At 48.8% G+C, this 23,740-nt stretch overlaps 1 protein-coding gene across 3 annotated transcripts in view; it reads right to left on the reverse strand.

The window, feature by feature from the left end:
• The window catches only part of GINS1 (GINS complex subunit 1), a 278,493-nt gene that overhangs the window by 172,432 nt on the left and 82,321 nt on the right, over positions 1 to 23,740 (reverse strand). For all 3 annotated transcript variants that reach the window (XM_085612334.1, XM_085612335.1, XM_085612336.1), the window contains exon 3: positions 14,313 to 14,411. In XM_085612334.1, the coding sequence (XP_085468460.1) occupies positions 14,313 to 14,411 (99 nt within the window). The remainder of the gene's footprint in view (positions 1 to 14,312; positions 14,412 to 23,740) is intronic.

A 23,740-nucleotide genomic window follows, 5' to 3' on the forward strand; every position in this document is an offset into this window, starting at 1 on the left:
AGATAGACATGCGTCTCTTGAAGCATAGCAATATGTATCTGATATCTATCTAAATATGCACGGATCTGCCGACATTTACGGGGCTCACAAAGTCCCGTGACATTCCAGGTAGGTAATTTTAAGCAAAGCAGGTCAGGAGGCGTTTTCATTATTCTGGGAGAAAGAAGTGGCCGCTTAGACCATCATGATGGTGTGTGCTATACGTATTTACATCAATGTACACTGGCATAATTATCTGCTGATGTATACCTAACGGAACAGAAATTAACAACAACAGTGGTCCCCAATCCACCCCCAACAGCACCCCAATCGTGCCGGTAAGATATCGCCAATCTCACTTCCCAGGAACTTGTGGCATTATAGTCCAGTTCTAACAAGTCCAACAAACCCATAAGTCCAGTTGATTAGGGGGGATCTCCCGTAAAGGGGGGTCGCCAGTGGGTCACGGAGTCCTCCGGTCTCTCATAAGCTGCTAGGCAGCTACCTACAGGAGAGGGGGATGTGATAAATGAGAACGGAAGGGTACTCGGCAGAATTCAGGACTAACGCTCTAACCATATATGAAAGCTATTCACCCAACATGTTAATTTTGCATATAGAAAGTTGCACTTATCTGCCCAATATGTGCTGGAGCATTTCAAGAACTCCAGAGATGCGTGAGACGAATGGAGTCCCAGAGGGCAACACCAATTTCGCCTCAGAGTCCGAGTTTTTGGTTACACCTATAATGGCAGAGGATGTAAGGTGCAAAAGACGTACATCAGGAGACAGTGTCCTCCCGGGGATCAATCCTCAGCGTGAGATGAAGCTCTGGATTTGCGGTTGTCAGAGGTGCTTCTCGGTGATCTTCGATTGACAGATTTAAGGAAATCTTCCGCCTGTTGTGGATTGGAGCAGATGGTGCGTTTGCCCTGGTAGGATATCCGCAGGCGCGCCGGGTATAGGAGGGCATATTCTATCTGCGCTTTTCGAAGTTTCTGCTTAACACCCAGGAATTTGCGCCTCGCTTCCTGCACAGCAACAGTGAAGTCCGGAAAAATTGTGAACTCCAACCCTTCGTGCCGCAGCGGTCTGTTCTCTTGGGCCAGTCTTAGCGCGGTTTCATGACCCCTGTAATTAAGGAAGCGGGCCACAATGGGGCGAGGCACAATACCCGGTGGGGGCCAAGGGCCCAGGGAACGATGTGCCCGCTCCACAACAAGCTACGAAGAGAAGGCTCCATCACCGCATGCCCCTTTCAGAAGGCGTTCCACAAAGTCCTCCATGCGGCCCGGATTTGTACTTTCCGCGATGCCCAATATCCGGATATTGTTACGGCGGCTGCTAGCCTCCGAATCCTCAGTCTTTGCAGCAATAACTTTGAGCTGCTTCTCCATCTGTGACACTTGAAGCTGTAATTGTGAGGTGGTGTCTGATATAGGACATTCCGCTTCCTTGATTTGTTCGTCGTGCTTGTCCACCTTCTGAAATAAGAAGTCTAAACGGCTGTTCATAGTGTCCATTTTTCCGGATAGGTCAGTGAGGCTGTGCTGCATAGCGAGGAGTAATGTTTTGACCTCCACCTCGGGCGCCGGAGACTAGATCTGTTCCCCGCTGGATTGGACAGGTTCCTCCGGGTTGGACCCTGTGACCACCTTCTTGGCGTCGAAGGCCAGCTTGGGCTGACGGCAGTGCGGCTTACCCATGCTATCTGCAGGGGATGACAATACGCGGGTGTGCGCCCACAGTTTTTGTGCAGAGCTTGTTTTGTTGTGTTTCCGCTGTTTGCAGGCACCCCCTATTGTTTGCAGGGTATACTTGAAAGGGCAGTGGAGGTCTAGTAGTCACCCTCAAGGGCGCACCGACCACCACCACTCTACAGCCTCCGCACCGCAAGCAGACACTGCCCTGCTGGCCGTCAAGTGTCAAACGCCACCGTTTCCGCAGGGTATGGAGGAGTAGGTGCGGACCGCCAACGTAAAGCACAGCGGTGTCCGTCTAAGGAGTCTTCAGGGGTTTGAAGGAGAGTGACTTAGAAGAGAGCTCCAGGCATATGAAAGGCTCTAGCCCGCCGTGAGGTCACCTGCCCGAGGCCCAGATTTGAGCAGGTGAGCATTGGCGGGATATGGCTGATTTTGAAGGTGGAGGTCTAGAAATACGCAGTAGGGCGCTATAGAGCAAGCTTTTTTTTTTTTTTTAAAGTTTCAAAAACCTTTATTGCAACTTTCAGCAAACATACAACCATTCGCCTACAACCTTTCCGGCCGGCTCCAGGAGACACTGTATTAAGAGTTCAAACCTCGTGTACACAGCCAATTAGCCGACAACCCGGGGGTCCGGCGGCACTGGTAAACATACCCCGCTGAGCAGAAATGGTTCGGAAAACAGTTCAGCATCAAGGGAGAACATGAGGGAGCATCTAGGAAGCCCACCCGAGTCAAATACCATCCACACATCCCAGCCAGGGGGGCACAGTACGGCCACGTAGCCTGTTTAGGGTCAGCCAAGCACTAATCACTCTGCGCAAGCAAGCAAGTTTCCCCGCAACTTATATCCCCAGTCTTCTTCTCTCCCACACGTCCACGCTACAGTAAGCCCCCCCAACTCGGATACCCCAACCATCCGCCCGACCTTCCCCGGCACCTAACCGTCCCTCTCAGCGGAGCTAGTCTGGGCTGCTAGATATGCTTTGAACGGATCCCAGATGTCCTTGGCCCTGCTCTTCAAAGGCTGCGTTTCGGCATATATCACATTCTGGTCCTGGCAGTACAGAACATCATCTAGCCACTCCTTGAACTTAGGTGCACGACCCCTGCCCCACCTACATGCAACCCGCCGTTTCGCGAGTAGCAAAACAATATTTACAAATTTACGGTGTGCTTTAGGCACTGATGCCGTATACCCCAACAACATCACAAGCGGGTCAAGCTGAACCACAGCTCCCACCATGGCCGTAATTGCAGCATGGACTTGTAACCAATAGTCAGCTACCCCCGTACACAACCAAGCCAGATGAAGAAAATCAGCTCCCTCCGACCGGCACCTCTCACAGCGATCAGAGTCCGACAAACGAAATCGAAGCTTCCTAACAGGAGTGTAATACCATCGCTGTAGAAACTTATAATGGATAATACGCAATCTGCAGCTGGAGGAAATCTGGGAGGTAAGCACACAGCAATACGCCCACTGCGCCTCCGTAATGTCCCTACCCAACTCAACAGTCCAGCCATGAAGCGCTTTGCCGCCGACGTCTCCACCACCCCCGCGAATACTGCAATATAACTGTGAAACCAAGTGCCGGCCGTCCGTAGACGCGAGCAAAATCTGCAACGGATTCACCACCTCGGGCTCCTCCGGATAGTGCGGTATCACCAGTCGCATCCCCTGCCGCAGCCGGAGATAATAAAAGACCTCCAGTGGATTAGGCTGATATCCCGCAAAGAATTGTTCCTTCGTATTGAACTGACCATTCTCAAAGAGATCCCCCCAGCAGCTAACCTTGATCTTAGCAGATAACACCCGGAACCCGCCTTCCTGCAATAGAGAGAGGCCCGGATGATAAACCAACGGCAGCCGCGGGGCATATAGTAGACTGGCCGATAGCCTGCGCATTAAGCGCTGCCAAGCATCAATCGTGCATGTCACGGTGGTGAGCGGTGTTTCGATCGCAGTGACGGGACCATGGATGAGGCCCTGTAGCGGCAGCGGCCGCGGCAGCCAGTCCTCAACCGCCAGTTGCGGCATGTAGGGCGTAGGAGCAAACCAATGATATGCAAAGTGCGCCTGCGCGCTCATATAGTATACCTGAAAGTCGGGCACGTCAAATCCCCCTTTGCTGTATGGCAGGGTAATAGTCGACCAGGCCAGTCTGGGCTGCTTACCAGCCCAGAACAATCGCAGCAACTCAGAGCGCAGCGTTCGGAAGAAGAAGGCACCTGGGTAATATGGAATGTTTTGGAAAAAATATAGAAAGCGAGGCAGCACTACCATTTTTATCAATGAGGCCCTGCCGGCCATCGTCAACGGCAACGAGATCCAGCGCGAAACATCGTCCGCCAGCTTATCTATGGCCGTACCATAATTCAGTCGTAAAGTCTCCTCCCGGTTCGTCGAGACTCGAACCCCCAGGTATCTGAGATCAGAGTCACACCACTCCAACGGGTAATCTAGTGCGTAGCGCCCGACCGCCGCCAAGGGGAAAAATTGTGATTTCCTCCAGTTGATGTGGATCCCAGACAATCCCCCAAACACCACAAATTCGCGGAGCAGCGAATTCAGGTTATTCTGCGGATCCACCACATAGAGTGTTATGTCATCCGCATATAAAGACACATCTATCTGCCGTTGACAACAGCGGAAGGCACTTTGCTTGTGGAGTTGGCGGATACGACATGCCAGAGGTTCAATTGCTATGGCGAACAACAGCGGGGATAGCGGGCACCCTTGTCTGGTACCCCTAGTTAACAGTATCGGCTTCGACAGCTCCCCATTGATCAACACTCGAGCCGCAGGGCCGGTATAAAGCCATTTTATCCAAGCAACGAAGATTTTGGGAAAGCCCATCCGGTACAGTATAGTGAACAGGTAATTCCACTCAACTGAGTCGAACGCCTTAGTAGCGTCCAGGAATATTGCCGCGACAGGCAGTTCCGGCGCGATCGTTTGGATCAATGAGAAAAGCGTACGCAGATTACTAGCGGTAGATCTACCCGGGACAAACCCGGCCTGGTCTGGGAGGGCAATTTTGGTCATCAATAGTGAGAGCCGCGTGGCGAGCACCTTCGCCAAAATCTTGGCATCGCAATTGATCAGGGAGAGCGGTCTATAGGAATCACAGTCCTCCGCCGCCTTATTTGGTTTCAACAGGGAGGTAATCACCACCTCTCTCATCGAACCCGGCAAAACGCCTGCTTCTAGAGAGTCCTCATACAACTCCCGTAATACCGGAGCCATTATGTCAATATAGCTTTTATAAAATTCCGCTGGCAAGCCATCCAGACCAGGTGCCTTACCATTACCTAAGGACATAATCGCTTCCCGTATCTCATCCAGCTCAAACGGGGCCCCCAGAAATTCCCTGTGTTCGTCGCTCAGCCAACATAACGCCACGTCGTCTAAGAAGTTCCCAAACTGGACATCACCCACGTTGCGGGCAGTGTACAGTCCCTCGTAATGCTCAGTAAACCGTCGTAAGATCCCCGGTGTGTCACGATGTAGAGCTCCGTCCTATCCGTCCTGCGTGCGTATCTCTAAGATGTGTGAGGCGCCCCGTGACTGCCTGGTGATGCCCGCCAATGCCCGCCCAGGTCTCTCCCCTTCACAATAACGTCGGGCCTGCCAATGTTTCCCCCTGAAGCGGGCCTCTCTCTCCGCCTCTCGCTCATATTGCGACAGCGTCTCCCTGAATGCCTTGTGGAGTGGACCCATCGGCTCTCGGGCCATGGAAGTCTCCAGCACCCTAAGTTCAGCCTCTAGCCTGGTGAGCGTGCCTCGTAGGGCCCGTAATACTCCAAAGCTCTTAGATATGCAGAAGCCATGGACCGTAACCTTAAACGCCTCCCAGATGATCTCAACACTAGCCACAGACCCTTTATTGCGCGGAAAAAAATCCGCGATCTCCTCCCCCAATTCTGCCTGGAACAGTGGATCCAACAGTGCCGTGGGTTGCAAACGCCACCGCGACGCTGCACCGCCGTATCCCGGGATGGCTACCTGCACCAGCACCGGACAATGGTCCGAGTAGGACCGTGGCAAATGGGTCACCCTGCCCAGATCAACCGCCAGTCCCCGGGATAGTAGGCAGTAGTCAAGTCTAGCCCAAGTGTTGGCATACACCGTGAAATGCGTCCCCTCACGAACCCCAGCATGCGCAAACCTCCAACAGTCTATTAGCTCGCCCTCCCTCATTATACCCTCCACCGCTTCTCCCGCTTTTCTGTTATATTGGGGGCTACCATCCGATCTATCGTGCCCCGGCGCCAGCGTGACATTGAAATCTCCACCCCATATGAGATGCATGGACCCTACATTCAGTATCTCGCCCCACAATTTGGTGTAAAACTCAGGTGTGTCCACATTAGGCCCATAGCAGTTGACAATAGTAACAGTATCAGTCCCCAATCTGCCCCACACCATTACAAATCTACCCTCATCATCCACACGTTCACCCAACCGTACAAACGGCACAGTTTTTTTAATCAGAATCGCCGTACCTCTGGCATATCCAGAGTATGAGGAGAAACAGCGCACAACCGCCCATCTACTCGCAAAGGTATAATTGGCCCGGGGGCTGAGATGTGTCTCCTGCAGCAGGGCGATCTGCACCTGATGTTGATCCAAATAGGCCACCACCCTCCGACATTTCCTCGCATCATTCAGCCCTCGGACATTCCAGGACAAAACCGTTAATCTAGAGACACGACCCCGTTCAGCCATCTCCAGCCAGCCACCCATGACTCAACACGCGGCCTCCTCCCAGCCTCAACGGTCTCCCAGAGGAGCGGCCACCCCAGCCATACCCCCGGCAACATACATCCACTGCGGCCGCAAGAACCCCCGCAGCAACAGCTCCGTACCCTGCAATCTCTCGTCTACCCCCCAGCCGACCCACTTCGTACATTTTGGTTGCATTCCTCTCAATCAGCGAACCCCAATCATACACACATCCACAACTACCCGTGTACCCACCCCCCTCCCACTGAAGCAAACCCCAACCTGCCAGCAGCGTTCCCTCCCCGTCCCTCCCATACACATCCCAACAACTAGGACTAAAACAGCCCTCAACCCCAGAAACGTATGCTAGGGTAATTCCCATCGGGTAACATCTCTAGGCAGCACCACTATGACCCCCTCCATGCAAGCCCGCCCGAACCACAACACGTGTAGCCCAGCCCGGCAACCAGGAGGGGGGTGTCCGGCGCTATAATCTACGGCAACCTGAGGAGTACAGTCCTCTCCCAATGACGTCCATAAGCCAATTGCAACAATACCGTCCTGCTGCGCAGGCCAGGAGGAATCCCTTGCCAGAGGGGCCCCGGCAACAATCGTCCAGCAGGATACCCCCCTACCCCCCACCCCCACCACCCCCACCCGGAGTCCAGGGCAATGTCCATCTGAAATAAGGTCCAATCACAGCCCATAAGCCCCCCTCCGAACTCACCCCGGAGTCGATATACAGAGACAGCACCGCTCACTCACGGGTCCACATCATCCAGCCGCTCTTGACTAGGGGCCAGATCATCGTCCGCTCCCACCTCCAGCCGCCTATTCCGTGTGTGCTGCTTGAGAAAGTCCTCCACCTGCTGTGGATTGGTGAAGAATTTCTGCCTCCCCTGGTACGTGACCCGCAATCGAGCAGGGTAGAGCAATGCGTAGTCTATTTGCAAGTTGCGCAATTTAGTCTTAACTGCAAGGAATTTCCGACGCTCCTCCTGGACAAGTGGGGTAAAGTCCGGATACAACGTGAAGGAGTTGCCCCCATACGACAGCGATCTCGTACTGCGTGCCGCTCGCAGGGCCGCATCGCGGTCCCGGTAATTCAGCAGCCGGGCTATGATCGGCCGAGGTGTCGCCCCCGGCTTCGGTCTGGGACCCAGTGCTCGATGCGCCCGCTCCACGATAAAGTGTGTAGAAAAAACCTCCGAGCCGATCGCCGCCGCCAACATCTTCTCAACATACTCCTCCATTTTGCCCACATTGGTAGTTTCCGGAATACCCACGATACGTATGTTATTCCGCCTACTCCTCGCTTCCAAATCTTCATTCTTAGCGGCGATGACACGTAGGAGGTTGTCCATTCTAGTTAACTGCGACGAGTGTTGGGTCACCACATCCTATGAGTCCGATATGCGCTGCTCCGCTTCTTTCAAGCGACCCTCGTGCGCATCTAACTTGTGCACTACCGCATCCATACGCGACGAAAGGCGATCCACCTTGTCCGCGATTGTCGCGAACCCTTGGCGCACCTCACACAGCACTGCCTGTATACTCGTTGCCGCATCCGCAGCACCCCCCGATGCTTCAGCCGCCCCATCCGGAGGGCTCGACTTCTCCCCAGGCGTTATCACTTTCTTCTGAGCCGCAAACGACAGCTTGGGTTGTCTAGTGTCCGTCTTGCCCATCTCTATGCCAGGGCAGAGCTCTCCAACACCACCAGTGCGGGCCCCACACCTTCTCCCTACGATCCCGTGCGGCTATTTCATGCAACGCTCCAAATGTCCAGGGGGATCCCCGTGCTCGTCGCTCAAAGCTGGCAGGCACGTTCGCACCCAGGCCACGAGTGATGCGCCCTCGCGACTGCACCAGTGTCACTACTGCCACTCAGGTCATACGCGGCCAAACTACACCTCCTAGGCCAAACTACACCTCCTTGCGGGCAAAGGGGCTCAAGCTGGGCCCAAACTGCAAACCTCAGGTCCGGGGGGGGCAGCACACCAACTCCGAAGAGATCGCTCCCAGCGCGGTCCGCGCCAACCACCAGCCGCACCCCACCAGGCCTACCGCGAAGCTGGCACTGCCTCCGCTGCACTCGGCCCACCGGGGGGGGGGGGGGAGGGGGGGGGGCGATGGGGGGAGGGAAGAGATCGACGTCTCCGCTTCCGCTGCAATCACCAATGGTCGTGTCCCAGGGGCCCTGTACCTTCACCAGCCGGTGCGAGATCTTCCTCGGGCACGCAGGCCTCTCAATCACTTCAGGGGACGGGGGGGCGGGGGGGGGGGGAAGAGGAGCAGCCCCCACGCACTCTCACCCGTCGCTGTGGCCGTCCGAACCGCTCCTCTCAGCCAGCCAGATCACCACAAGCCCAGTGGGACCTCCCGAATCGTCTCGGCCGTCCGCGGCCTTGCACCTCGTCACCAGCCCCGGCCTCGCCTTCCGGCGCGATCCGGAACTTCAGCACGGCAGCCTCCAGCGTCGCTCCCGCCGCAACTTGCAGTCGGTCTCGCGTCGGTCTCCCAGCAGCCAGAGCCCTCTACGCCGGACCAATCACTCTCGACACCTATCTGGACCTGCGACTACGAGGATGGCTCCCAGGTGAGCGCCCAAAAGGATAAATTAGCGGATTAATAGCGCCGGACTGCGGGAGCCCTACAAGAAGGCGTCCATTCGCTAGTGCGCCACCTAGCGTCCCCCCGCTATAGAGCAAGCTTCCCACCAGGATGACACTGTGCAGTCCAATCCGTGTCTACGACACTGAAGGGCATAGGAGCAGGGCTCGGCAAGCGCCGCTCTGCAGGAGGGCGACAAATGAGGCTTTCAGCCAGCGGTGGGGTTGTAAAGGAAAGGGCCGGCGGCAGAGAAAAAAGATCCTCCAGCTGCGGCGTCAGGAGGTCTCATTTACGTTGCAGGCCCACAGTTTAATGACAGCGCCGCACACAGGTGTGCTGAAATCAGTGAGGCGGGAGACGCGGGTCAGTGAGGCAAGTAGGCCCGCGTATTTCAGTCCGCCTTTAGAATATATGCCGAGAAGGACTGGCAGCATTTAGCAGTCACCGCAATGGAACAATGCGTCGGCCGACGCTGCGCCAGCAAGCAGGTATGTGCGGAGGGGGCGTCTGGTAGTGCCGCGGCTGTTCAGGAATGCAGTATCTCTCCCCCCACTCAGCAACGACTGCGGTGAAACCAATGTCGTAAGGGTCACAACGGATGTTTGCCGGTGCGGGATAGATCAGGCCCTCAGCGTGGTTCTGAAGCGGATCCGGAGATGTGGAAGTGCAATTATTAGCTGGGGTCACTAGCTCCACTGCAGTTGTCCGAAGGGCCACGTAGGTGTTGCAGGTGGTAGCAGGGAGGCAGCCCATCCCAGTATCTGCAGGCTGCAGGCAGGAACAGCGGGGAAGCGGTAATGAAATGGCCGCGACCAGGCCCACAGCCACATGTAATCCTCGGGCTTGCGTAGCGGCGGGGTCCGCACAGGTCCTTAGGCAGGGCAGATCCCGCGTCCCGCACTCGCCCCGACCCGCTCCTGGAAGCTCCAATCAAGGTCACAGAGCAGCGATTTTTACACCGGAGTGAGCACAGCTCCAGATGGCAAAGCGGCAGTGGTTTTTCAGCAAAGTTTATGCAGATTAGAGGAGGATAAATGAAATATTTTGCTGCCGAGTGTCCAGAGCCTTACAGGCGTGCGGCCATCTTGGTCGTGCGCCACCTAGCGCTCCCCGTGTTAAAAGCATTTTTGTTATCTTATATATAACTAATAAGACATTATTGTCTAGGCAAGACCAATGCAATCGGTCTCGCATTTGTGAAAGTTAGAGCTATTGGCACTGTACTGGATATTGTTTTTTTTACTAGAGGAGTCTAGAGGACTAAGAATGAGGAATTACCACTGGGAAGAGAGAGACAGCTGCAGCACTGCCTAGAGGACTTAGAATGAGGAATTACCACTGGGACCAGAAAAGCAACAAGCAGTACTGTCTAGTAGACTTAAAATGTGGGAATTACCGATGGAACCAAAGAAACAGTTACAAGCGCTGCCTAGAGGACTCAGAATTGAGGAATTACTGACAGGGCCAGAGAAGCAGCTGAAGCACTGTGTAGAGGACCAATAATGAGGACTTACCACTGGGAACAGAGATGCAGCTGCAGCACTGCCTAGAGGATAAGAATGGGGAATTACCATTGGGAACAGAGACACAGTACAGCACGGACTAGAGCACTTAGAATGTGAGAAATTCTGCACATGCGTTGTTACCTAATGGCAAGAAAAAAACATTTGAACCATGTCTAAAATACAGTTCAGATGCAAGAAAATGTATTCACTGACAAAAAGGTGTACGGTATTTTGGAGCAGTGGGAAAGCCATTGCTCTATTGAAGGTTTACACAGACTAATTCAATATGTACCGGATAAAACACTTGAAAGTATAAACTGGCATTAACATTAAAGGTTTTACAGAGTGATGTAATGCAAACCTTGTACTTTACACAGTTTGAAACAGCTCACCTTCTGAAAGTTCAAAAGAACATAATGTTCTGGATTTAATATTTACTCAGATATGAAAATGCAATTTAAAGTGGAGGGAAAAGAATGGGTGAAAAAATAGGATCAGAGAGGTATCCGAGGAGGTTACAAATTAATAAGGATTATCATTTAATAGCATGTAGAACCACCAAAGCAAGGTACGAGAACAAACCACAATAATCAGTGTCAAAATCCTGTAAACAGTTGCTTCTATCTGTTCAACCCCAAAAGGCCCTTTAAATAGAGGGCATACTGGGTTATAAATGCAGCCTAACATAACCTGCTACAATAATCTATTGCGTCTACATGCACAGTAGATATCAAACGGGCCTGAAATACATTTCTGCAGGGTGGCAATAAATAAACAATAAATTCTAACTGTGTACATAGAAGCAATAATGAAATACAAGTAGGAGATATAAAAAGGTTTAAACCTGTGAAATGTGTATGTCCAGCACATGTTCTTAGGTGGTCTAATCGCATAAAAATGTCATGAAAAGAAAAGGTCCAGAAGTTCATACAGGTGCTTGGGCCCAGCACGGTAACCTACCTTCGACAAGTTAACCGGGGTGTATGTAACAGACCTGGTCCAATGGTACTCCCCCAACCACGTGTAGGTCAACGGCAAGGGCGAGATACAAGTGTTCTAAAACACTGTAATACATTTTCATATTTTCTCAATATTTCATGTGATGAAAAACAGTGGGTATTGTGTGATGACTGAGAAACTAGGAATATAGCAAGGCAGAGAGGTGGTAAACTACACTAAACGTGTTCCGTTATCCAACAAAGGTTATATTTATAATTTACATTTCCTAGCAGATTTGACTTCTTAAACCACAGGACCTGAACAGGAGGCAGCCTGTAAAGAATTAGTATAGTTATGTAGAGAAGTGTAGTAGCAAGTGTGTGTCAGAGGGCACTGCAAAATCAAATACTCTTTCTACTGCTGTGAATTGAAAATTCTGCTTGCTTTTATCTCAAAAGGCGTGTTTATTTAAACCAGACTTGTGATCAACTCCAGGAGTGTTGTGCCATGTGCTTGATGCATGTTTACCAATACATATATTAAATGAAGAACATTTACGTGAGGTCCCGTTCAGCTGCAATCAGAGCTAGAAAAAATAAACCCCAGTAGAGAGAGGTGGACAAATCTAATTCGGCAGGGATATAAACATCAAATAAAAGTTCACACCAACCCAGTGACAGCACAGAGAGTGAGTTTCCTTTGGAAGCTGCCCAACTCTCACCTTCCACCTGCGTTCAAAGGACTTAATTTCCTTCTACATTTACAGTAGAAACATTCCTACTGACAGATTGATGTTTTTTGGATTCTACATGCAGGCAAGGTGGACTCAGACAATCAAGATGCAGAGTTTATTAAAAGAAGGACCAACACAAATTTGAAACAAATGTAGGAGCACAAACTCAATCATGATTTGTTGCCTTCTTCGAATGCTAGCAGGCAAAAAACATGTTTCTAGTATACCAAGATGGCTCATCTGTACTGGTGTATTGTGCCTTGCATATTTTTTCGCTCAATTTGCTGGGCTTATTTTGAAATAGGTTTCTCAGTACTTTTATAAACTCGGAGGCATCGAGTACATTCCAGCATACTAGATGAGAACATGTGTTTTTCTCAATGAGCAACATATACGTTCTGCACAATACAAAATTCAAATGGAAGCCACTTAGTGTAATACCTGCACAACCCAATTTTGCAAATGCATTTCCAAATGTTGTCCAGTGTAAAAACTACATTTGCAACACTAGAGAGGGGGAAATACACATTTGGCACTGTTTGGCAATTGCAAATGTTGAAATAAATGCTCTGCACCAGTTATAAACTAAACACTTTGGCTCCAGGAGGGTGCCAGTTTAAGAGACAAGATTCAAGATCGAGAACAGTCAGAACGCTATAAAACTACACAAACTGCTTTCAATGTGAGGACACCAGTAGGTTACCGGAAGTTACTGGGAAGTTTACAGTGGTTTTTAGTAGAAGCTCTCTCCACATCGACCCTCCCAAATGAAACCGGAGATTCTCGGAAATGGGTCCTTAGGGAAATGGGCAGGCATACTGACATGGAGATAATTATTTTCGACTGTATTCTCTTATCTGTTTTAGCATCAAGCAGCGTTCATGACTCCCCTGGAGCAGTCACCTAATGCACTTAAGTACACACAGATTCACAAGACATACCTAGATACTAAGGTGCGTGAGTGGCTATTCTCATCGCTTCTCAGCTTTTGCTTCTTGCCCGGCATCTTGCTGTTTCCAGCAAAAGCCACCCCACTGGCAGACATGTTCAGATTCCTAGACTGCAGCCCACACTCCGTTCAACCAATAGAGGCCCTGCAGTGTCCGTCCAAAAGTAAGTCTATCGACACAGAAAAAAGAAAAGAAAACCTGAAAGATCGTCAGGTTGCAAACAATGCAGCGGCCATACAGAACCTGGTTCAGACGGGGGCTGCTCTTCGCTGGGGGGCCTCACGGGACAACCGGAGGAGGCTGGTTACTAGTACAGACATGGAGACTGTGGGAGCCGCCATCTTGGGAGAGAAGAGCTGCCTGCCTTCTGCTGGCCCTGCCGCCTCTGCATGTCTATTAACAACATAGGTAACACGGACAAAGGGATGGGGCAGGAGCGCACGGAGATAGGAGCAACAGCATATAGTAAAGGAATAGGAGAGCAGTGAAAAACATTGGTATAGTGTAAAAGGGTTTGCATGCGAGCGCGGAGGTAACAACCTATGCAAGAGCTCCCGTGCAAGCAGTGGATATTCAACTAGCGGTCACACCGACACGCGCACATTAATGAGCATGTGTGAGAAGCATCAAGATACGTCACAGGACCCCTCAATTTTTTTTAAAAGTGCACAGAACAAACAATTAGATAAATCAAAAAGTAAGGGCACGCGTAACAGGGCCAGTCGCCAGGAAAGTAAAAACACACCCAAAGGCGGGACAAAGACCAGCATTTCACCAATAACATTAAAGCATTTTTGAAAGGCACATGAACCAACAAATGGAAAGCGGTGTGCGTGGTCTAACCTCACAGAGGGATTACAGCATGCCTCTCAGAGCAGCCCATGCACGCTGCCTCAAAGCTCGACCTAAAAATCCGTCAGCAATCATCAGCAAGGCGCCCCATAGTCATCATAGGTAACTAAAATTGTATCAATTAAAAATATGACAGTGGAAGCAGCAATTTCCATAAGACTATTTTTACCGGTGGTAACACAACACATAAAGCAAGTCAAGTTTCTAAAGGCACCGTTAATGTACAATAACCTCAAACAGCACCCCCATTCCCATGCACATCAGCCAAGATAACACAGAGTAAAATATAGCTCCTCATTAAATACTTACAGGTAGGCGACAATGCACCGTCTGTTTCGCAGCAAGCAACAGTGACGAAATTTAATTGTTGGAATCAGATCGCTTCGCCCTTCCGACTTGGCTTCATTGCTGAAAGAGGAAAAAGTTGTTCATGTTGAAGGAATAAGATACTTTCAAAATAAAACTAACATAGCCACTAGATTTGTTGATTGCACCACAGAGAAAGCAAAAGCCAACTTTTACGAACAGGCTCAGCCTATACAAGTTCTCCAACCTATACAAGTTCTCCATTTGTAGGTGCATGTCTACCAGACTGCTGTAAAGACATATTGAGAACATGCTGAAAGCTTACCTAGAAATGCATTCCGCCCATTGCTTACTATTCACTTTATGTTTTGTCATTCACAGTTGCTTCCTTTCTATTTGCTGGCTCTATTTGTTTTGCCCGTCCAGAATGTCTTTGTTCCGCCCATGCAGCATAACGTTTTTACCAATTCTCTGATTGGCTCCATCTATTCTTCCATGAGTGCTTACTTTTCGAATTCTTTTTTCTTTTTCCTAAAGCATTCTGTGAGAGTGCATGTTTTACACAGCTGTCTCCCTTGATCGTTTCTCAATGCCACCCCAACACAGTTAAGCAACATACAGAACATAAATTGAGAATATTTTATAATGTACACTTCTGCAATCCTGAGTGAGCACATAAGGTATTTAAACTCTTTAAAATTACTATGTTAATCCTTTGTACCAGACTTTTTGTTTCCAGTCAGAGCACTAATTGATATTTTAAGATTAGCATTATGCTTCACTGGCCTTGGAGGGATTGTCTCACAGAGTCCTACCCTCTTGGCATACCCTTGAGTTTGCATTCAGAGAGCTGAAGGAAAAGTATAGATCAGTGCCACCTCCCCAAGGGTCAGAACAAGAAACCTGTGCCCTTCCTTACTTCCTCATCAGCCGATACACAGAAGAGGCAGTACCTTTAGTTTGTTACAGACATGAGAGTAGGATCGAGGGGGTGTCACCTACGGAGACCTCCATGGGAGCAAAGCACCTGCACTGGGAAGGGCAACTGAGGTCACGTTAACCTTATAGCAAACCTTCTGATATGAGTCTGTGGTGTAACATTACCACTATAGCTATCCTTATGTGAAGGGACAGTAAAATACGACAAGCAATGCATTTATTTGCTTCAAGAGCAAATATAAAGACTGTAAATGTTATCTAAATGTCATATAAAGTCTATAATAGTATCCTCTAGACAGAAGCCATACTTAAAAAAACATTAATTGTTTGCTGAAATAGTAAACGCTACCTGAGCGTTGGCAGGGGTGCAGAGCGCAAGGAGACTCCTAGGAGTATTAGAGCGCTATATAAATGCCCTTTCATTAATTCAACTGGTTATATGTTATACTAATAACCATTTTAAATGTAATGATACTCAATTTACCCACCATGGAATGATCGATTTGTTTTACTTATGATCTCCTGATCCCAGCACGTTTCAGCCCAAGCATTTAAGCTATTAGGGCATCATGATTGCTTAATTTAAAAAGAAAAAATAAGAACCAAGCCTTGTGTAGTGTTGATGCATGACAAGCAGGACTCACTGCAAGGCATTCGGTCTGTTTACACTTGGCTGGTACTGTGAGTGTATCATTTATAACAAACTTCAAGTAAATTAAGTTTATTCAAACATAAATCACAGCATACAATTGGCAGGTATTAACCAATGGTACATAATTGGAGACCAGAAACAGTTTTATTGGTTGGGCCACTTCTGTTTTACCTTATAATGCAAATATGAACATTTTGTGTATACACACTGAATGAGAGCCTTATTCTTAAATCTGAACAAGCATTGGCATAGCCAATAGGTCTCGCCTTTGGGACCTTATAAGTGTTTAGCCATGCAACAGTTGCATAACTAAATACTTATAAGGTCCAAAAGCGAGACCTATTGGCTATGCCAAGCGGCCGTGCAGCCGGTAAAGTGATCGCGATCAAACATCAAGGCGGCCGTGCGGCCTCGAAAGTGAAAGTAATCGCGATAAAGCGCGGCATGCGCGCCCACGCACATGCACTGTAGCTCTAGGCTGGCCTGGTAGCACTTTTTGGAGCCCTCTCAATAAGTTTCGCCAGACCAGCGCATGCGCTGGGTCAGGCGAGACCTAAAAAGGGGACATTTCATTACACTAGTAACAGCAGATGTCAGTCATTGCAAGGACATTAAATAGCTCTTTCACTTCAATAGCTAACACAATGCATTACAAACACTTGGGAAGCAATACCCATGCTGGAAGTGTTGCGTAAACAAAAGCTTTGGCTTAGCTCTACAAGATTTGACTTTCCCACACATGGGTGCCTGAAATAAGTTCAGCGCCTCAATGCTTGAGTGTAAAAGTACAGGTTGTTGTAGGTCCACATAACTCCACTCAACAAATAGTTGATGTGGAGTCTGAGACTTTCTGGGTTACTAACAGTTCCTCTGTAAATAAGTAGTCAGGGACGCAGTTGTAATTTCGTTCTTTAGAATATCACACACCAGATCTGCACTAAGACACTTTATATTTAGAAGTGTTTTATTTCAACAGTCTCAAATAACCACACAGAATATTATTAAAACAGTGCTGATTCATGTCTCTAACGAGAATAATGTGAATGTTTCTAAGAGTTGAAATGTCATTTGGCAATCTAACACCCTAAAGACTGCTTCTATGCGCTATACTACGAGCATGGAGTAGCTGAACTAGCATATAGAGTTTCTTAGGATTCAACACACTGCATACCCGTTTGCAGCGAGAAGATGTAATTATCAGTAGCCGGAAGAGAATTCCCTCAAAAAAGAAACAAACATCAGCTGAGACCAGCTCAGCTCAGCTCCTCTCCTCTCCTCTCCTCCTTGGCTCAGTAACCGCTCTCAGCGTAGGCCGGGATGCTGCATCAGTAGGGCTAATATGGCAACAAAGTCAATTCAGTTTACGTTATTGCCCTTATCTAACCTTCATAGATAAAAAGGCCCTTGTCCCAGACTGATGTTGCAATAGGTGTCTTATCAATGTTATAGTGTAGATGACTTGACACCTTCACAGGTTCTTATAAAGATAAGGACAGGCAGCATTTATGTCAATGGTAAACATGCTGATGAGCAGGAAGAAAATTGATTGGTGGCTTGCTCAACAAGCATTTACAATGCAATGGTCTCAGCATTGGTAAAGTTAGAGCTATTGGCATTGCTCATGACATTATTTTTGTTTATGTTTTTGTTATTAAAACATTTAACCCCTTCCCCGCTCATGACGGAACCACTCCGTCATGAGCCACGGTTGCCGTGTGCTCATGACGGAGTGGTTCCGTCATGCCGCGACCGTTGGCGGCCGCTCCGCCAACGCGGCGCTGTTTCCCCGCACAGAGGACAATGCAACTGGGCGGAGTCATGACGGAACCACTCCGTCATGAGCACAGCTCAACCGTGGCTCATGACGGAGTGGCTCCGTCATGAGCACAGCGCCACCGCGCTGCCCCCCCACACCCCCCAGCGCTACGGCGGAATTCCCGCCGCAGCGAAGGGGTTAAAGAAACGGCATTGTTATTTACAATGCAATAGCTTAATTACTCTCAAATGCGAGACCTATTGCATTTGCACCCACACACAGAGCCACCTACACACACACTGATTAAGCTATTGACATTGTAAATAAAAATGCCGTTTCTTTACATGCTTTAAAAAAACAAACAAAAATAATGTCATGAGCAATGCCAATAGCTCGGATACCTTTGGGTCTTGCCAGCACTATATAAAACGCTTAAATAAAATAAATAAATAAGGTGGTTCTAGCGTTTCTTCGAGTCTCTTTTGGAAAGAAGCCCGCGCTTTAAAACAGCCCCAAATAAATAAAACAAAATGTATCTTACCCCAATAAGACAATCCAGTAAGATAGCTTACTGCAACATCTATGGCATACATCCTTAAATGGACAACATGAGAACCATTCTGCTGCAAATCAGCAGGTAATTAAAGTGCCTGGCGCCAGCCATGTCTGTGGGGAGCGATGTACAATTATTAGGCATCAGAATTAAAAAAAAACCACAAAGAATCTGCTTGTGGTTTTGCATTTCAGCATCAAGCATTGCTACAGGTATTAAAAAAAATACAACAAAAAGTACAATTTGGCGGCAACACTTGACAAAATCCTTAGTCCAGTACCCATAAAAGAGTCCAATTAGGTAGGGTGGTTAGTCTTTATGTTAGATAAAAGCGTTTCGTTTATCGGATGGTTGCAAAATAGCTAACAAAATGGTGCTGAGGCTACTGAACCAAAATGCATTACATTCACATTGCTACCAGCACCCACGATCGGGACGGAGTTCGGGGATTTAAAAGTGATTTAACACGTAATACATTGAAAACATGCCATTTCATACACAGTAAACGTGACAAGCTAAACTAACATAGCAAACGTTTTTCAACACAACGGGGATCGACACCAAGACACGATGGGGCTTTAAGAAGACGTCACCGTCCAACGTGTTACTAAGGCGGAAGTGAAAGCACAGTTCCTTTTCACTGGCCTTACACGCCCATAACATTGCTAGTCGGCCCGCTACACCGAGTCATTACTATTAGAAACAGCATCCGTCTTTAATCTTTCATTTTACAGTTTTTTTTTTACATGTACCCTCTAGACGGTGCTTCCGGATAAATGCCTAAATATTTTTTACAAAAACGGGTTAAAATTGATAACGTTTCCACGGTGGAGGATAGATTATTATTATTCTACAATTGCCTTTGACAAAATAAAAAAACAATGATTTAAAAAAAATACTCTGTCGCTGCCTATACATGCGTGCTGCAAACTCGAGAGGTGGGGCCTCCAAGTAGACACTTCTCTGCGGTTGCTGGGGGATGGGCGTGGCGCCCCTAATCTGGTTGTGCCCGAGACTTCCAGTTTACACGTAACCCAACTCGAAATATCCAACGGGCTGCTGGTTCTTAGTCCGCGGCGAATAGTTTGTATTTTTTTTTACCTGCGTGGTCACTTCCTCCGGCTTCCAATGTGGCCTCAGCTCCTTAAGCAGCCGCATCGCTCCTTCGCGGCACCCGCACTCATCTACAGTCAGATTCATCCTGGGCACGTCGGGGGAGCCGGGAGGAACGTGAATGTAATGTGACATGGTGGGTCTTAAGAAGCAAAGCAGGGTGGCGCGGGCGAGGCGGTTAATTTTGAAGTATTTCTGGTTTTAAGGGGTACAAAAAATGTCGCCTGCTTTACTGTCTGTGTATTACCAGCTGCCCGGTGTGTGCTCGGCTTCCTGTCCCCTGGCAGAAAACAAGCACACCACTGCCTTTCTCCGAGGCGAAGCAGAAATGCCTCGGAGAAAGGCAGCGGCGATTTCGGATTCGGGGGCGTGTTCTCCTCTTGCCATTGGCTGGAGGAGATGATTAGAAAAGTTGCAAAAAACACGCCTCGAATCCGAAAATGACGGGGCCTGTTCGGAGTGACGAACCTCTTCTCCAATGGCTGGCCAGCATTCAAGAGGCCAGCCAATGGAGAAGAGGGGCGGGTTCAAGCCCCTCTTCTCCAAGTCATTATATCTCGCGAGCGAGACTGCGCAAGCGCAGCCTTCGCTAGCGAGACCTAAAAAGGAGTCTGGCCATAATGTCATTACATAAACAGCCTCTATAAACAAGCATTGGCAGTCAATAAGTTTGGCCATGGCAAACGTGACAGTTTTTAGGTCTTGCCTAGGACATGTGCTGTCTGTTATGAAGCATGTTCTTAGTTTACAGCGGGCGTAGAGCCCGTCCATTGCTTACCATTAGTTGGCTTCATTGTCCTTCTCCTTTGCTTGATTCTTATTTGTCAGCTCTTCCATCTTTTTGTGCTTGTCCCTCCCTTGAGCATGGACGCATTATTTTTTTTTTTAACAAACTTTATTGCACACCAATAAATGTTACAGTATTAATATTGAATACATCTTTGGCATGTTCCTTTTGTTTTTGTTGAGACATCTTAGCCGAATATTTCTCATTGTGTAGGAAATAACACTTTGGTACAACTCAGAATACATCAGGGTAACTGTTGTTCCTATGCCCGGCCCATTATGTTCGTCAGTATGATACAAAAGTACTGCCTTTGGCAGTTATAACTGAAGTGCAATTTAAACTACTACCCTCATCATAACATCCCCTTACCCTCCCCCACCCTCCCTCCTGGTCTGCGTTTTGTTATGCGTCCAATGGCTTATTACTGTACATCTAGCTAAGAACCTTTGAATCCAATTATAGGTGCCGCTTGTCTGGGCGATAAGGAAGGTTCTACCGACCAACATTATGTATGGTGTGGCGTTGTGGGTATACTATGGGGTAGGTGTGACAGGCCCAGGTGTTAGATCTAATTGTCGAAACACTTCTAACATGCGGTGCCTTTCTAGGGAAATGGGGTGTTTACGTAATCCTCTTTCCTCCTCCCTTCTAATAACCGCGCCTTCAGCCCCGCACCACCGTATCACGTCTTCTTGCCATGAAGTTATTGGAGGACAACGGGGAGATTTCCATCTCATGGTAATCCCACGTATAGCTAAAATGAGGCCTAAGTCAAGGAATCGCAACTGGACCCTAAGGGCTCCATTACGTTTGCGCAGCCCCAGAAGACACTCCACTGTGTTGTCGTGAATTGTGAGCTGGGTGGTCTCCTCGAGTGCCCTCCGGACCCCGCCCCAGTAAGCACCGAGGCGGGGGCAGGCCCACAACATATGAAGAAATCCCGCTTCCTCAGCCCTACATCGGGGGTAGCAATTTTGGGCCTCAGGGTACATACGTTGAATTCTCTTCTGGGTTAGATATGACCGATGCAGTACCATAGTTTGTATGAATTCAAGGCGGGCATTCCGGGACACCCTACCGGGGTGCTCCAAGATACTCTACCATGCTTTGTCAGTTATGACCATACCTGCATCTTCAGACCATTTTGTCCGGAGATCAGTGAGTGTAATGGAGACCTGCGTTCTAATACCAGTATATAGCCATTTCACTAAGTGGCTCCCCTTCCCATATAGTAAAGCAGGTGGACTAGCTCATGTTGAGGTGGCTCAGTACGCTAAGGTGCCCACGTCTCTTTAGTGTAGTGTGCAACTGCAGCATACAATAAATAGTGTCGGTCCGTTGCACCTGTGGCCTGCACAAACATGTCATGATTCAGGAGAGTGCCATCCCCAAATAACGATCCCACCTCTTCCACTCCCGCCTCCTTCCAATCCTGTAGTCTCGCCTGTGTTAGTCGCCCACCTGGGATTGGCATGCCCAACAATGGGATATTTCTCGCGTATGGGACTGTCCCCGAGGTATAATGTAAAGCCTTCTTCCAGCATAAGCAAGGACGCATTATATACCTCCTGCCACTGTTCATTTTAGAGATGACTTTTTTACTTTTTGTTTAACCACACTAAGAAAGCATGCATTTTACAGCTGTCTCACAAGTGTACTTCTTCCCCATTGGTGTTCCACTGTTTTCCCTACCCTCGGCCGCCATTCTTGTTTCCTTCCTGTCTAACTTCTTTTGCTGTTCTCGCTTCCCCACAACCCTGTTGTCCGTTGGTACCAAGCCCTGCTAGCCCGCTCTCCATTGTAAGTTAGCTTCTCCTGCCCTCCCTCTATGTTCCGTTTACTTCCCCATCCCATCCTGTCCGTTGTCCGTATGCACCCCCATTCCCTCCTGTCTGGCTCTCCAATATCTGTGTGCTGTCCCAGCCCACTCTGTGTTGTCAGCTTGCTTTACCACCCACCTGTCCCCACTGTCAGCTTGCTTCTCCATCAGCTCCCGCCCTCCCCCCCCCTTGATTGTCAGCTTGCTGCCCCAACTCTCATCCTCTCGCGCACACCCTCCATTGTAAGCTCACCTAACAGGCCCCTCCTTCCTGCCCTCCACTGTTAGCCTGCTGACCTATCCCCACTCACCTGCCATCTGTTGTCAACTTGCTGCCTTTGTCCCTCCCGACCACCCTGTTGTCAGCTTGCTGCCCCAGCCCCTCCCACTCATTTCTGTTGTCAGGATGCTCAGCAACCCCTCCCACACACTCTCAGTTATCACATGTTCCCACACCCCTTCCCAGGGGCGTATTAAAACTTGAGGGGACCCCCCTGCAAAGTTCACAAAAGGTGCCTTCCACGCTCCGGACCAAGTCAGGAGCTTTAAGGCCAGGGGCCCTACCGCCCGTGCACAGTGCAAAAGGGGGTTCCGTGGAGCTGTGGGCCCTTTCGCACTGTGGGGGCTATTGTTAACCACTGCCCCTTCCCATCTGCCCTCCATTATCATTTACTCCCCATCCTCTCCTGCCTGCTGGGGTCAGCTTGACCCCTATCACCGCAGTCAGCTGACCCAACTCTTGTCAGCTTGATGGCCCATCCCCTACAACCCATTCTCTATTGTCCATTTGCATCACTTTGCTATACAACAGGGCTCCCCCAAGTCGGCCCTGGAGGTTCGGATCCATGCCAGATGTTTTAGATGACTATATTTATCTAAACGGGGATATGCTAAAAATCAAGCTTTGATCCGGCCCTCCAGGACTGACTTTGGAGAATCCTGCAATATAGCATGGTTAAAATCATTAGTAAAGCCAATAGCTCTCATAGGCGAGACCCATCGGCTTTGCTAATGCTTGTTAATATTACCCGTAGCATATATTCTCATGTTAAATTAACATATGACGTCACTCAAAGGGCTCTCACTTTCTTTGGGACCAAAGGTACTGTCTGCTGCCCTCGCAACCTATGTTTTCTATTTCCCCATTTCGAAGACGGTTGAAGAGATAAAGGGAGAAGTAATTCTAGTTGAATTTCCAATAACTGGTGTAAGAGTTGAAAACCATTTTATAAACTCAATGTAGTTACCTGGTTTGCCTCCACTACAACTTCTTTTAACCGAGATGATTTAAAAGATAGCCTCACACTAGACCGGGTTCTGGAGATCCCCTGGTTGAATTATAATTATAAAAAAAAAAAATATTAAAGATCTGGGTCACCCAGAATATTTTAACAATCCTGATATTTTACATACGGTAAATAGAATTAAAAAAAAAAAAATCCTGAATGACCCTCATGGAGGCAAACAGATTTGCAAGTGAGGCAGCTAAGTCATCGGTATAATCCAATCAATTTATTAAGCTCACTACATTTGTTAGACGGTCTTACCTAAATTTTGCATTAAGTGGGTATGATCGAATTGTTTTAACCCGTTTTAGATTTAGATTTTTTCACCGAGCAGTAAGCTAAACGACTGGTCTCCAACACTAATTAGCTGCCCCTGCGATAACCAATCCCAGCAATCAACCATGCACGTGGTTTTATTTTGTACATTTTTTGCAACGCAAAGGAAAAGATGGATTTTACCTGTCTTAAGATTCTGGGGACTGAGACAATGCAGGCCTCCGTTCCTAGCCTTGCAATTTCTGGATGA

This window comes from Triturus cristatus, chromosome 6 (assembly GCF_964204655.1).
Source record: "Triturus cristatus chromosome 6, aTriCri1.1, whole genome shotgun sequence".
In the NCBI taxonomy this organism is placed as follows: Eukaryota; Metazoa; Chordata; class Amphibia; order Caudata; family Salamandridae; genus Triturus; species Triturus cristatus.